This window comes from Perognathus longimembris, chromosome 4 (genome assembly GCF_023159225.1).
Source record: "Perognathus longimembris pacificus isolate PPM17 chromosome 4, ASM2315922v1, whole genome shotgun sequence".
Lineage (NCBI taxonomy): Eukaryota > Metazoa > Chordata > Mammalia > Rodentia > Heteromyidae > Perognathus > Perognathus longimembris.
In genome coordinates this window covers 9,974,162-9,990,272 of record NC_063164.1, presented here as the reverse complement: position 1 = coordinate 9,990,272, position 16,111 = coordinate 9,974,162, and the positions used below count along the sequence as shown (strand labels likewise).

At 40.7% G+C, this 16,111-nt stretch overlaps 1 protein-coding gene across 2 annotated transcripts in view; it reads left to right on the top strand.

Annotated features, from left to right (window-relative positions):
• The window catches only part of Nyap2 (neuronal tyrosine-phosphorylated phosphoinositide-3-kinase adaptor 2), a 219,730-nt gene that overhangs the window by 122,822 nt on the left and 80,797 nt on the right, over positions 1–16,111 (top strand). The window contains exons 3-4 of one of the 2 annotated variants that reach the window (XM_048344648.1): positions 802–818; positions 1,622–2,758. In XM_048344648.1, the coding sequence (XP_048200605.1) occupies positions 802–818; positions 1,622–2,758 (1,154 nt within the window). The remainder of the gene's footprint in view (positions 1–801; positions 819–1,621; positions 2,759–16,111) is intronic. The other variant, XM_048344647.1, reaches the window with a different exon arrangement.

Genomic DNA, 16,111 nt, shown 5'->3' with positions numbered 1-16,111 from the left:
AAAATGGATTATATGTTATGAGAGTACATAATTTGTCATTAAGTTAAGATAAATGGGGGGGAAGCAGAATAGGTGTTTCCTAATTTGTGCTTGAAAGTCCTCTCTTTAGGCTGAAAATCATAAAGAAGTCCAATTACTTCCTCAAGATTTGCACCAATAAGCTATCCTGTCAAATTACATTCTATGCTACCATCTAGCCTAACTATCTGTCTGTCCCATTGCATAATATGGTGATAATTGTTATAATCATATATCAATACAACTACTAGATAATAACAAGACTCCTGGACTTTCCCTGCATGTTAACTGATGAATTTTACATGAAGACATTTGTCTGTTTGTTCCACCTTACTGGATGGTGGCAGGTTCTGTCAAAAGGGGGACTTCTTGTAGGGGCTGTGGGATGCATTGAAACACATATCTGCTATGAGTTTGCAGCAGATTATTCACAAAGCTTCTGCACCATTCTTTGTCTTATTGTTCCCTAAAACTCCAAGGAATTCTGATGTGTCCGGTGGAATATAGCTAGGAAATTCATTCCAGGACATCTTCTAAACAGAAACAGACAAACACATCCTTAACAATAATACCTGCACACTGAGAGATTAACTTGTCTAGCATCATAAGATTTTTTTTGCATCAATATCCCATGATCTATCAGACTATTATTATAAGAGTTATTTATTTGAATCATGACAGTGATTTAGTATGCTTAGCAGGGTAAGGAATTTGTATCCTATATGGATACAATCCATTGTATCCTATATGGAAGAAAGATCTGATCTTGTCTGACAGGCGCAGTAGTAAAAGAGCTCAGTGTCTACGGCATTTCAGGAGCATTTGGACTAATAGAGGCTGCTTTCTTTTATTTTCCTCAATTTATTACTTAATTCATACATGCTAATTAACATAAAGTTTGTGAAAGATTCCATTTAGAAATTTTTAGATAGCCAGGCACTGGTGGCTTATGCTTTAAATCTTTGCTGCTCAGGAGGCTGAGATTTGAAAAGGGCTATTCAAATCCAGCCCAGACAGAAAAGTCCTCCACATTTAGGGGACTTGAACTTAGGGCCTGGGCACTATCCCCGAGTTCTTTTTTTTTTTTTTTGCTCAAGACTAGTGTCCTACGACTTTGAGCCACACACAGCACCACTTCTGATTTTCTGGTGGTGAATTTGAGATAAAGAGTTGTAGAACTTTCCTTCCCCCCCCCCCCCCCCCCCCCGCGGCTGTCTTCAAAGTGTGCTTCTCAGATCTCAGCCTCCTGAATAGCTAGGGTGACAGGCATGAGCCGCCAGCCTCTCCCCCCCCCCCCCCACCAGCTTTCCTCAACTCTTTATCTGCCAACTAACTAGCAAAGGGTGAGAAAGTAAGAAGTGGAAAAGTGGCCCCAAGGGGTAGAGTGATGCATTCATTCGCATGCACCTAGCGATTCGTCTGAAGATGAGAATCCCTCTCTTCTGACCCCCAGAATGTACTAGAGGAAACGTGGGATGGCCTGGTTGCGTTTTCTTCTACGTCTAAGCCTCAAGTCAGTGTGGAGTCGGTCACCCCAGCCGTCGAATCGCTGGTGAATGCCTTTCCTGCCCTATTCATCCTCCTCTCCCCTCCCTTCTTTCAGTGTCCGCCAAACCCAGGCCCCACAGTGACGAATACTCGAAGAAGATCCCCCCTCCGAAGCCCAAGCGCAACCCCAACACCCAGCTGAGCACCTCCTTCGACGAGGCCTACATCAAGAGGCCCGGCCCGGGGAGGAGGACCTCGCTGACTCGGGAGTACTCCCTATCCCAGATGGGCAGCAGCCCCGCGGGGGACCCCGAGGAGGAGGAGGAGCCCGTGTACATCGAGATGGTGGGCAACATCCTCCGCGACTTCCGCAGCCGGGAGGACGACGACCAGAGCGAGGCGGTGTACGAGGAGATGAAATACCCGCTGTTCGACGACGTGGGCCACCACGACCCCAGGTGTGACTTGGACCCTCACCACAGCTGCTCTTCCCAGTGTGCTACGCCCGTCGTGCCTGACCTGGACTTCGCCAAGCCCCCCAAGGGGCTGCTCTGCGACATCCCCCCGCCCTTCCCCAACTTGCTGTCCCACCGGCCCCCCTTGCTGGTGTTCCCCCCGGCCCCCGCGCACTGCTCCCCCAATTCCGACGAGTCTCCGCTCACCCCACTGGAGGTCACCAAGCTGCCGGTGCTGGAGAACGTGGCTTACCTGAAGCAGGCGACGACGGGGTCCCCCTCGTCCCTGCCACCCCCCCACGTCCCGGGCCACGCCAAGGAGCAGCAGCAGCCCGGAGCCCTGGGATCCACCCCGGCCTCGGCCCCCGCCACCACCCCCGGGGCGCTGTCCTCCTCCCCGCCGCCCCCCTCCACCCTCTACCGCACGCAATCCCCCCACGGTTACCCCAAAAGCCACTCCACGTCGCCCTCCCCCGTGAGCATGGGGCGGTCGCTGACGCCCCTGAGCCTCAAGCGGCCTCCCCCCTACGACGCCGCCGTGCACTCGTCGGGCAGCCTGGCCCCCCGCAGCAGCTCTCCATCCGTGCCTCACGCCGCCGCCCCCAGACCCGTGTCCCAGGACGGGGCCAAGATGATCCACGCCGCGGTGAACACCTACGGGGGCGCGGCGCAGGGCGGCGGCTCGCGCTCCAGGACGCCCACCAGCCCCCTGGAGGAGCTCACCAGCCTCTTCACCTCGGGGCGCAGCCTCCTGAGGAAGTCCTCCAGCGGCCGACGGTCCAAAGAGCCCGCAGAGAGTAAGTGTGCCCCAGCCAGCCCGGGGTGGGGGGGGGGCGACGGGGAGTGGATGGGGGGGAAAGACTCCAAAATCGAGGTGAAAACGGATATGCACGGTGGGGGGGGGGCGGGGAAGCGTGCAGGGTGCGAGATCTTCATTCCTCTGCCCCCCCCCCCCCCCCGCCCAAGTCAAAAGCGGAAGGCATCTTTTCTTTCCTTCAGGGAGGCCAAAGGAAACCATGTACTCGGGACGCCACTTGCAGGCATTAGAAGTGGCAACCTCTACCCTATTCATAAAAAAATTCTTTTAAAAAGTTTTCATTGTCAAACTGATGTGCAGAGAGGTTACAGTTTCCTACATTGGATACATTTCTTGTACTGTTTGTTACCTCCTCCCTCATTCCCCTTCCCCCTCCCCCTCTCCGTTTTCCCCCCAAGAGTTGTTGAGTTCATTTACACCAAACAGCTTTGCAAGTATTGCTTTTGCAGTCGTTTGTCTTTTTACCCGGTGTCTCTCGATTTTGGTATTCCCTTTCGGTTTCCTAGTTCTAATACCAGTATACAAGGTTTCCAATGTACTCAGATGAGATACAGAGATACTGCAGGTACAACCACAGGAAGGGGATACAAGAGGAGCATCAACAATAGAAGCTACGGTTACACATCACATGTCGAAAGTAATTACAACAGTGATATAACAATCATTTCCATAACATGGAGTTCATTTCACTTAGCATCATCTTATGTGTTCATAAAGGTATAGCGATTAGGCTCTTGTGATCCTCTGCTGTGACTTGCCTAAACCTGTGCTAATTATTCCCTATGAGGGAGGCTATAGAGTCCATGTTTCTTTTGAAGGGAAGAGGAAATGTAAAATATGCATTCTTAACAACAGTCTTTGGGAAAAAAAGTAATAAGAGAACGCTGTGGGGGAAAAATTTAGGAGGGTAAAATTAAATATTTATCTGCAAAATTGTTTAATAGTAAAACTTATCTTTACGAACAAAGCTCAGCTGGTATAAGTCTGTATGAAAAAGGCTCTGCAGGAAAATAAATCAATTTGGATGGCTTAGGATCTTTACAAAACCCATTATTGGAATAAATGGAATAATTTTGTCCACATAGTTCATGCAACAATATTCGTTCCTTCACAGAGAACTAAAATAGACTTGTTATTTCACGTTACAATTTCTATCTTATTTTTAGATCTCATTTTTGGATCTATCTCTTTTTAGATCTATTGATTGATATGTAAGTTATGAGAAATGATCAAGTTGGTGAACACTTTTTCACCAATGAGTTTCAAAGACAGAGACTTCTCTGTGTCAGTGATTAACTGTTTTATGCCTTAACCAAATGACTTCACAATTGTACATGCTGAAGTCACAATAGGTCCAGGTACATTTTCTCTGTATACAGTCCAGTAAAGGACATAAACTTCTTTCATTAAAAAAATGTCCTAGACAGGCACTGGTGGTTCACACCTGTAATTCTAGCTACTCAGAAGGCTGAAACTTGAGGATTGTAACTCAAAGCCAGTGGGGTCAAGAGAGTCTTTTAGATTCTTATCTCCAATTAACCGCCAGAAAAATGGGAAGTGGTGCTGTCTAGAGCACCAGCCTTGAGCTAAAGATCTCTAAGCCCTGAGTTCAAGCCCATGACCAAAAAATAAATTAAAAAAAAGAAAAGAAAACCAAAATATCTAAGGTAGCTGGATACTGGTAGCTCATATCTGTAAAGCTAGCTGAGATCTGAGGATTGCAGTTTGAATCCAGCCTGGGCCAAGTGGTTTGTGAAATTCTTTATCTACAACTCAGCACCAGAAAAGTTGGAAGAATCGCTGTGGCTCAAGTGGTAGAGTTCTACTTTTGAGCAAAAAAGGTCAGCTACAGCTTCCCATGTCTTAACTTCAAATCCCAGAACTGGCACAAAAACCAAAATATCTTAGATAATGAGATTCTGGGTAATTCACTCCTTGGCAGAGTTCTGAGGATGGAGGCTCAGAGCCAGCTAGGATACTCAAATCCATGAGCTTCCTGTCTCTTATTTTACCAGCAAAAAAACCAGATGTGGAAGTGTGGCTTAAAAGGTGAAGTACTTCCATGAGCTTGAGGCTCAGAATTCGAACCCCAGTACTGACACAAAAATTGTAAAAAGGCTTAGGTATCTCAACTAATAATCATTAATATCTCAGATTGTCTTCCCTTCTATTTCTGTCATATTGTACAAAGAAAGCTCCTAAAATGAAAATGAAGCCAAGGTATAAAATCAGCTCAAATGCCCCTCAGTGGGTGAATGGATCAAGAAATTGTGGGATTTTACTTATTCATTAGAAAGAATTATATTATACCATTTGTTAAAAAAAATGGAAAGACCTGGAAAAAATCAAGTTAAGTGAAACGATTTAGGAAGAGAGAGAGAACAGACGCATGTTTGCCTTTATATAGGAAGCTAGTTTAATCATATAAACTCATAAATAAATACAAGTGTATCACAATGTATTAACTGAAATACGGAAGGTTCAAAAGACTCAAAAATGTAATTCCTTAGACAAGCAATGACACAGTTGAACAAAATAATCACTAGGAAGTGGGTAGTTGAAAGGAATGGGGTGTGGTCTAGAGGAAAGGGGAAGATAAATGATGAGGAGAAGGGGAAAATATAGTCAAGAAGTCAATGTATAACCTACAACATTGAAACCAGTGAGGGAAGGGGTGGTAGTGGGAGGGGGGGTGAGGATGTTGAAAGGAGTGACATGGATCAAGATGCACTGTATTTATAACCTGCTTTGATAAATGACAACGCCTATGTACAACTACTTAAGCATGATTTCCTCAGTATTTTTGATGATGAGGATGACAGTGGCATTTTTGGATAATACTCACTTTTCCAGTCTCCCCTCCCTTTTCCTAGAGAGATTTGTGAAAGCATTAGTCACTCAAGTAATTCCAGACATTTCTTTACCTAGCAAAAAGACAGTGGCTTTTCGTAATTTAGGCATGCTTGCATTTAACATACATACAGGAAGTGTATTCTGTATCTTTAAGAATTAGGAACCATCTCTTTATAGAATACTTGTTATCAACTAGGACAATTTTCCCCCAGGTTGACAAAGTCCAGAAACATTACTAATTGTTACCCCTTTTGAACACACACACACACACACACAGATTCACACACACACACAAACACACACACATCTAATTACTTGGTCCACATCAAACCTTATTTTGACCAAAAGAAAAAAATATGCACCACATATTTACATACAGCTGTTTCATCTTAGAATTGGTGAAACTTGCCGATATTCTCCCTACCCAACAACTTCTTCAGAGGATCCCTAAAGCTCCATCTGGTAGATTTACCAATTAGCTATAAAAACTATGTAAAAGAAATGATTAATGAAGTTATTTCAGGAGAAATGCATCTGTTAAATAAGTTATGTGCGGTATGTCACAGACTTCTCTGCTGACTTCAAAATGAGCTCTGGGTACTTCTAACAACAACAACAACAACAACAAAGGTTTTGTGGAAAGAGATCCAGGCTCTTTATAGATTTCAGGGAGGCAAAGCTGGGATTCCTTTCCATGAGGTTTTAAGCATACATCAACCCTGCAGAGGATATGTATGCCCTGAGTTGCATTAGCCCTGGCACTTGACTTTATATAAAGGGAGGGAAGAAAAATGGAAATGGTACAAATGAATAATTAAATTGCTACTTTCTTTGGACTCTAGAGGAAAATCAAAATGTACTGTCAGATGCTAAAAAGAAAAATCACAGAAGTTCTTAGACACTCTTTTTCTATTCTATAATGCACGATGCAAACAAAATGGATCAAATTCAGTCACCTGACTATTGTTGTTGTCATAAAAATGCTGCTGTAACTCTCTCTTTCACCCCTACTGGAGAGGACTGGTAGACACTTATTCTTTCCTTTTGAAACAGAGTAAGAGATGAAGTAGTATAGCATCCAGGACTTCTGAAATTCATTTTTAACATTACAGAAATTGTTTTACATTTCAAAGATAAGAATAAGACCAGTCTCTTTTTTCCCCTGTGTCTTTTAGTTCACTACTAGAGCCTGTTATTTATTTATTTATTTTAATATTTTGGTGGTAATGGTGATTGAAGTCAGATTTTTGAACTCACTTTACCATTTGAGTCATACCTCCAGCTCTTTTTTTTTTCCTACTTACTTTGGAGGTGGAACTTCAGGAACTTCTCTTCACTGGGTGGCTGGCTGCCTTTGGAACATGATCCTCTGAACTCAGTCTCATGAGTGGCTAGCATCTCAGGCATGAGCGACCTATGCCCAGCTTGATATCAGTTTTGAAAACTTGCTAGCATTTAATTGAAAACAAGTATAATATTAATTTTTCCGAAATAAATCTATGCCAAATAAAATGTATAGCCTTAATTCATAGTTTTAATAATCTATAAAAGGGACACTGAATAATTTTGTGCTTTAGAGGTTTAAATTTATTAGTGATTATTGAGCAATAGGAATGATAATTTTTAATTTAAATTTTATCGTAAAGGTGATTACAGAGGGGTTATAGTTACATAAATAAAGTATTGAGTGCATTTGTTTTTGAATAGTGCTACCCAATCTCTCATTCTCTCCCACTTTCCCTCTCCCTACCTGTCTTCCTCCAAAAATGTAAAGTTCATTTCCAACATAGTGTCTGGTGAACGTAGTGAACAGACACCCTAGTGTTTGTTGAATTGGTTCACTCTTTGTCCCTCCTTTTCTGTGATTTCCCTTCCCTTCCCCAAATCTGATCAACCTGTATACAAGACAAAGGGTACAGAAATCACAGTGACAACAGGGAATAAACCAAAGGGAATAAAAGAGAGGAAAAAGAAATAACTTCAAGTAGAGCAATTTTTAAAAATCCCTCTTGTTTCCATTACTTGGAGTTCATTTCAATAACCATCATTTTATATGGTCATGTGCACACAGCTGTTGAATCCTTGTGATCCTCTCTCAAGAAAATCCTCCTTTGGTCTCGAGGTGCTACACTTAGAATGCTGTTCAATTAATCATGTCCAAGTGTAATTATTTGTCTTTTACAATCTATTAGATTAACTTGTAGATTTATTTGGCATTGTCAGTAAAGCCATTGCTCCAGAAAAGAACTTTCAAATAAACAAAAGGAACTTATAAATTTGAAAAGTAATGATTTAGAGACAGGCACCTATGGCTTATACCTATAAACCTAGCTACTCAGGAATCTGGATCTAAGGGTTGTGCGGCAAAGCCAGTGAAGGAAGGGAAGTCCCTAAGACTGGTACTGGCAGTCAACCACCAAAAAGCTAGAAATGGAACTGTGGCTCAAGTCGGTAGAACACTAGCCTCCAACAAAGAAAGAGATTGGAAACAGTGTTCAGGCCCTGAATTCATGTCCCAGGACTAGTCCCTCTCCCCCTGCCAAGTAAGTATTTGGAAGTAATATTTTTTAAACATACTCCAGATCTATGCTGTTCATATATATATATATATGTATGTATGTATGTATGTATGTATGTATGTATGTATGTATATATATATATAGCTATGTAAAAGGACACACACACAGACCAATTTTTAGGAAAAAAAATGAAGAGTCTTTTAATGCACCCTGGTTATCAGAATAACTCATTGTTATGGATCATTGTTGTGCTTCTCACTGATGTCTACATACAAATGCAATGAGTACCATGGTGGTCCAGACAGGAAAGGCCTTCCTGGCAGGGCCATCAGTGTTCCAGGCCATTCATAGTGACAGTGATGCAGCATTAATTTCCTATTACCTTTGCAGGGATGGTCTCCAGGGTTGCTTGAGGGAATCAAGCTAAGTGGTCTGCTTCTGCTATTTTAATTCACTTATATTCCTATGTCTGTTTCTCATTGTCTTCTCCCTTTCTTAGAGGTAGTTTTGACAAGTGCATCTAGCCTCCTTCCTTTCTTTTGCTCTTTTGTTTTTTTGTAACATTACATGAGTAACCAGCTGTGGGCCAACAAACCAAATACTCACACACGTCAGCACTATTTCATCTAAATCAATATAAGGAACTCCTATACTTGGCTTCCAAATGCTATACCAACCTACTTTTTATGACATGACTAGAGCTCTTGGAGTAGATAATGATGTAGATAAACGGTTGTGAGTGCGGACCACAGTGCTTCAAAGAAGAACTTAAGGATATTTGTCCAGGTGTCTTTTTCTATCTGACTCTCAGAAAAGCCCCCTAGAAAAGCCTTATCTCATGAGTGTACTCTTTTTTATTTTCAACTGCTTGCATCTTGGTCATAACTGTATGGTAGCTTCATGGCCAGGGTTACCAAAAGACTAAACCCATTCATGAATACCCCAACCATTGCCACGTGGAAGAGAGGATTTTGCAGTACTGATCTAGAAAATGACTCAGAAAAAAAAAAAAAAAAAGAAACAAGTTCTCCCCTTGTATTTCTAGGCACCACTTTGTTTCACTTTAGACTTGTGTTGATATATAATTGACAGGATTAGACACAAATTTAAAATTATATATATTTGTATATATATATTTCTAGATGATCTAAGTCCTTTTAATTATTCTTTTTTTCTTAAAGCTAAAGAAATACCCATTAATAATGATGTTACTTCCAGTATAAGTAAAAGTCCCTTTATTTTGAAAATCCACGTGATATCTCGGTTACTTGGTCCCATGGCACTGTCTGTTTCTCATTCAGGTGCTCCTAGAATTGTAATATAGAATCATTGAAAGAGACATAATTCCATAAATAATTGCTCACCTTTCTGGGGGCAGACCACAGCTGTCTTTGATTGATGCAGGCAGACATGTTTATCCCCTGTGTTTATATTGCCTGCCTTCTGGATCTTTAAGTGCAATTTCTTGTCAGCAATTTAATCATCGTTTCTCTCCATTAAGAATTCCCTTGCTTTAGATTTATAAAATGCAGAGACATTTTTAATTCAGAAAGAGAACTACACTGGTCTGTTGAAGAAAAAAAGCCAAACAAGCTTCTCTCAATCGTATTTAATATTACACACATGAACTACACTAGAAATGATCTCTTTCCCTCCTTTTGGGTTAGTTCAGAGAGAATATTTAATTTCTGATTTCTATTTGTTATAATAGATTCTCTACACTTTGCCAACTGTGATTAATTAAATATCAGGTTTAAGCGAAGAGATTTCCATTGGCCACATCGTGGCCTTTTCTTGTGGGGCTTACGTCCTATCAGTTTAAGATCTAGAAGTTTAGCACAAGTCTGGGTGGCACAGAAGTGATTTGTATCTTGGCTCCACCATAAATAAGTTTTGAGATACAGGATAAATACGTTCATTAAATAATTAGTCAACTTCTCCTTCATAGTAGCAGCAGCAGCAGCAGTAGTAGTAGAAGAAGAAAACAGGAGACTAAACTCAGTGGCCTCATTGTGTTTGCTAGGCAAACACTCAACACTTGAGCCCTGCCACCAGCCTTTTGCTTTTAGTTTGGTTTTTGGTATGGTTGCTCTGTTCTTTGAAGGGTCTTAACTGTCATCTTCCTACCTTTATCATTGGTCTCCAGAACAGGTGGGATCATAAGTGTGTACCATCACACACAGTTTCTGTTCACCTTCTAATGCCTTAGCTTCCTCACTTTTCTCATTAAAATATTAGGTGTTGAAACACTCAACTTCTCCTGCTTCCTTGTTTGATGCTTCTCTAACTAACTGGGTGTGTAAATCCTCAAACAACTTCCAGGTTTTGAATTTTTCTCTCTGATGCCAAGAGAGCTTCCCCCTCCACCCCCCACAAAATTCTATATATAACAATGGCAGTCTATCACTGAAGACCTAATTCATTTTTCCAGATGACACTTCTTTGAAATTCTTTCTTTGTTCTTCTATAATGATATGCAACTTTGCTTTCTCATCAAGACAAAGGAATAAGAAAGTCACGGGCAGGACCCTCTCATCCTCTTGGCTCCTGTAGCCACCTTTCTCAAAATGGAAAGCTGATAAATAGCTATTGGACTTGTTGACTTCATTCACATCTGTATTTGGGAATGAGACAGAGACAGAAAGGAAGAAAGTCATATGAGAAATGTTTGACGACTAAATGAAGAGAAGATGTCACCTTCTATGAGTCACAAAACTTCCCGCTGAAATCAATAGTGTCATTGAGTATACTTAGGGCAGCTGTGCGGTGTGCAGAATTCACCACTTCTGTGCTTATGAGGCATGTTTCAAAGATGGCCATTATGTTTCAAGTAGCCATCAAGCATTTAAATGTAGACTATTTCTTACATGTCCAATCATCATCAGTTTCTATATACATGAATAAGCTCTCAAGACTGATCCCTTTCATTGTTTGGGCATTGGAAGGTAAGATATTTTTAAAAGAAAGTAAGAAACTAGCTCCTTTATAAAGTTAGTTACAATCTGTTTACCATTATGCATTATTGAACTCAAATAGTAACTAGAATGAAAACCTGTTTCAGCAAGTCATTTAACCCTTTCTGGACAAAAAACACTGAAATAATGCAGGAGCTATTATGAGGTCATGGGTGATGCTGAATATAGGTGTTGAGGAGGTAAAATATAGGTAAAGAGGAACTTTAGTTATGAAATATTTGAAAAGCCTTTCTTGATTTTCAAAAAATAATCTATTTATGTGAATATTATAAGTGGATGGCAATCCTAAAATTAATAGGGTATATGTAGTGACTCCTGATGTTTCTTGATTGAAGCCAACTCATTATTGTTGCTGGCTAATGGAGGCTAGGTGAATTAACTATTCTGTTCCTAGAAGATTAGCCAACCAACTGGACAATCAAAGTGAAAAGTAAAAATATTAAAAAGAGCCAAAGAAAGCAAGAAATAGTGATAGTAATATGGATTTTGGAAGCAGCACGCACTGTCTAGCCAGCGATACACAGAACGATTGATGAAGTGAGTATTTATTTGTTGTTGTTGTTGTTGTTGTTTTTGCCAGTGCTGGGCCTTGGACTCAGGGCCTGAGCACTGTCCCTGGCTTCTTTTTTGCTCAAGGTTAGCACTCAGCCACTTGAGCCACAGCGCCACTTCTGGCTCTTTTCTATATATGTGGTGCTGGGGAATTGAACCCAGGGCTTCATGTATGCGACTCAAGTACTATTGCCACTAGGCCACTCCCAGCCCAAAAAGTGACTATTTCATAATCCTTTAATTTAGAGACTTCTAACTTGCTCTTCATGGTCTTCATGGTTTTGTTTTTTTTAAACCAATTGAGCAATGCTTCCAGCCTGGCTTTTTGCTGGCTATTTTGGAAAGGGAGTCTTGTGTATTTTTCCCCAAGCTACCTTCAAAGTATGATTTTTCAGATCTTATCCTCTTGAATAACTAGAATCACAGGTAGTGCCCCAGAAGTCCAACCTAGGAAGTCTTCTTAATTACACCAACTAAAACATTTTCTAGTATAAAATGCACCTCTAACAGGTATTTGTTGCATAATCAAATAACTACATTAATGACTGTGCATCTAAACTCAACTTGATGACACACCTTTGACTATATTTTGTCATAAGTGTTTATGATCCTCATGAGTATATTTTGTGTAAGTTTATGTTTGTGGAGTTAAATTTTTTCACAGCTAATATTTTTAAAAATTTAGCTTGCATTAATAGTGTAAGGAAATTCACTGATATTCTATGCACGTGTACGGGGTACTCTGAGCAATTCCATCCTGTTTATTCAATTCCCATAAGCTCCCCCGTCTCTCCTTCTTTTTTTTTTTGGCCAGTCCTGGGCCTTGGACTCAGGGCCTGAGCACTGTCCCTGGCTTCTTCCCGCTCAAGGCTAGCACTCTGCCACCTGAGACACAGCGCCCCTTCTGGCCGTTTTCCATATATGTGGTGCTGGGGAATCGAACCCAGGGCCTCATGTATATGAGGCAGGCACTCTTGCCACTAGGCCATATCCCCAGCCCCCTCCCCCCGTCTCTCCTTCTTAAACACTGTTTTTGCCCATTTTTAAAGTTATCTTTAATATATTTTACCAAAGGAGTTTTGATCCAATATGGCAGTTTATGAGTACAATGTCCCTTGGCACATCATTCTCCATTTCTTCCAACCCCACTCATTCCTGTAAGTTACCTGGTTTCATTTTGACATATGTACATTGACTATTATGACTGTTTCCACTCTTCTTCTCTTCATTAATCTCCAGCCCTCTCATGGACACCCGCTTTCACAGGGTGCATATTCTACGTTTCTAGTATTCATTTTGATGAATTGCAACTTAGTTGTTCAAAGATGGTACACCACTGGAAACCTCTTCTGTGTACACCATAAATTAGTCAATTTGTGTGTATCTGATAGGCCTCATTTACTATCTTTGTGTGTGTGTGCATACATGTGAGTATAACCTACTTAAATCCTCTTTACCCCTCAGTATCCCTTCCTTGTTTCCCCTATACCTCCTACTTGTGAATCCCCAACAAACAGCCCCTCTTTTAAATGTCCTATTATATCATCACATTATCATTATCTTCTTCGTCTTTTAGGTATAGGGCAAAACCATGTGATATTTAGCTTGTTGATCTTGGTTATCTTGTTCATATCATGATTGCCAGTTCAATCCTTTCCTCCTACAGATGACTTGTTTTCCTTTTTCTTTATGGCTAAGTAACAATCTGTGTGTAGATGTATCCTATTTTCCTTCATCATTCATCACTTGGTTGTTAATGTTTGTACTGATTCTGGGGCTTGAATTCAGAGCGTTGGTGATGTACCTAAGCCTTTTTGCTCAAGACTAGCACTCGCCCATTTAAGGCATAGCTCCACTTTCGGCGTTTTAGTGGTTAAATGGAGATGAGAGTCTCCCAGACTTTCCAGACTTCTGCCCACTCAGGTTTTGAACCATGATTCTCAGATCTCAGCCTCCTGAGTAGCTAGACTATAGGCATGAGCCATTAGTGCCTGGCTTTTTCAACAAAGTTTTTCTTTAACAGCAAACTCCAACAGAATTAATATGTTTACCATGTATTAACAATAATCTGAATGTTGCACAGCATGTGAAATTCACCTATGCTCAGGATTGTTAAGAAACACCTGCTCCAGGGCTGGGGATATAGCCTAGTGGCAAGAGCGCCTGCCTCGGATACACGAGGCCCTAGGTTCGATTCCCCAGCACCACATATACAGAAAAACGGCCAGAAGCGGCGCTGTGGCTCAAGAGGCGGAGTGCTAGCCTTGAGCAAAAAGAAGCCAGGGACAGTGCTCAGGCCCTGAGTCCAAGGCCCAGGACTGGCCAAAAAAAAACAAAAACAAAACAAAACAAAACAAAACAAAAAAAAAAAAGAAACACCTGCTCCAGGAAGTATCAACAGAAAATGAAACTTAAATCATTCCTGTGCCCAGTAGCCAAAAGGAAAATTAGTGCAATTACAAATTGGAGAACGCAGACAAGAGTCAGCAATAAAAATGAAAGCAAGGACTCATAATATAATCTAAATATATGAAGAATTAAATTCCAGTCCACGAAAAACATCAGAACATAGATTTTTCACTGCCGAATATTGGATATCAACATTTCATGTAGCAAGTATAACCTAGTTGATGTTTATTTTTCACAGGCTAAAACATTGAAAATGGGAAAACAAGAGCAAAAAGTATCTATCTTTATTTCCATAAATGTGTTTGTTTTCAAAATTTTCTTTGTTATGTTAGTTTAAAAACTGTCACATTATAATAATGGAAGATCAATCAAGAGAGCCATGGAGGATAGATAGATAGATGGTAGATACGTACATAGACAGACAAATAGATACATAGATACAGATATACATAGAGAGAGACATATAAATACAATAAAAAATGAAGTTTAATGTCCTAGAACAGAAAATACTGATTATCTACCAACTATTCTTTTAGGGACAGTCAAATTTCCTGAGACTACCTTTTTAAATATTTACCTCACAATGTGTTTTAAAGCACAAAACAATCATATGCAGGAGAATATCATGTTAAATATTAAGTGCAATGCCACTCTAATGGTGGTTGTGAGACCCAAAGGTACACATGGAATGAATAAATATTTAATTTAGAAGGAGGCAGAAATAAAAAATGAATTACATTTTTGGAGCGTCCATGTTGATTTCTTGCACAACTTTCTCTTCAGTTGAGGTTGGATGAAGGCTCTGACATGTTAAATGAATCTTCCAGGTGCCAGATGTCAGCAGCGTAAAGAACTGGTGAGGATGTGGGTCTCTCTCTCCCTGTTCCTCTGGGAGGAAGGTGCTTTGAGGTTGCTGAGCAGAATCTAAGACTTGGAGGCAGAGGGAAATTACAGTGATGAAGCCCCCCGTCCCTGCAAAGAATAGCTTTGAGAGCAGAGACGCAGTACACACACACTGAGATCCTGATGACATGATTCTCTGAAATGTGATTTACTCACAAAGGAGAGAAAATGATTACAACTCAATTGTTGATGCTTTTCTCACATGGACTGAATATTTTGATTTTCTGCTTACAGATGATTTATCCTTTAAAATAAAACCTTTGCTTTTGAGAAGATAGTATTATCCAAGTTATTAGGTAGAAACCAAAACGACTTGTGAACACTTACTGTAAAGAGTACTTAGTACAATAGAGGGAAGACTTTTAAAAGCAAAATTTGTGAAGGGTTTTTATACACATTCAAATAGGCTCTTGTTTCCATTAACATGATTACTTAGTATGTAAGAAAACAAAAGTTAAGGTTAGCATTAGAAAAGTAAAGCATCTGAAAAATATTACAAGCACTCAAATTTTATTTAAAAGCATGTATGCAACCACAAAGAGAGAAGGAATGCTAAACTTCTAAATACAGATCAGCTGGCACACACAGAAGACATGTATGACAAGGGACCATCTAGAATATTCTAAGAGAAAGACTACAGATGTGTGAGCAGTGTGGAAATACTTGGTTCATTTTCTCATCTTTGCATTAACTTCCATGGCTTTCTGGTAACGTCTTTATCCAGATGCTAATTAAGCAGAGGTTTTCTTTGTACATCCATTTTTAATGTGCACTCCTCACAGTTCAATGAAACGTGTGGCATGAGGCTTCTCCAGTTAAAAGCTGTTCTGACCTACTTCCCGTGAAATCAATGGAGGGCTTCAAAAGACTCTTGAGTGGCTGACATTTAAGGAAGTTAGTTCATAATCTATGTTGGTGGGAAATGTGCTTCCCTGGACTTCAGTATTCTTTTTTCCCCTCCCTCCCTGTCTGTCTTTCTCCTACCCTTCCTTCCATCCCTCCCTCCCTCCCTTCCTCCCTTCTTCCCTCCCACCCTCCCTTCCTTCTTTCTTTCCTTCCTTCCTCCCTTCCTTCCTTTCGCTTTATCATCCTACATACAAAGACAGCTATGGAAATTGCTAA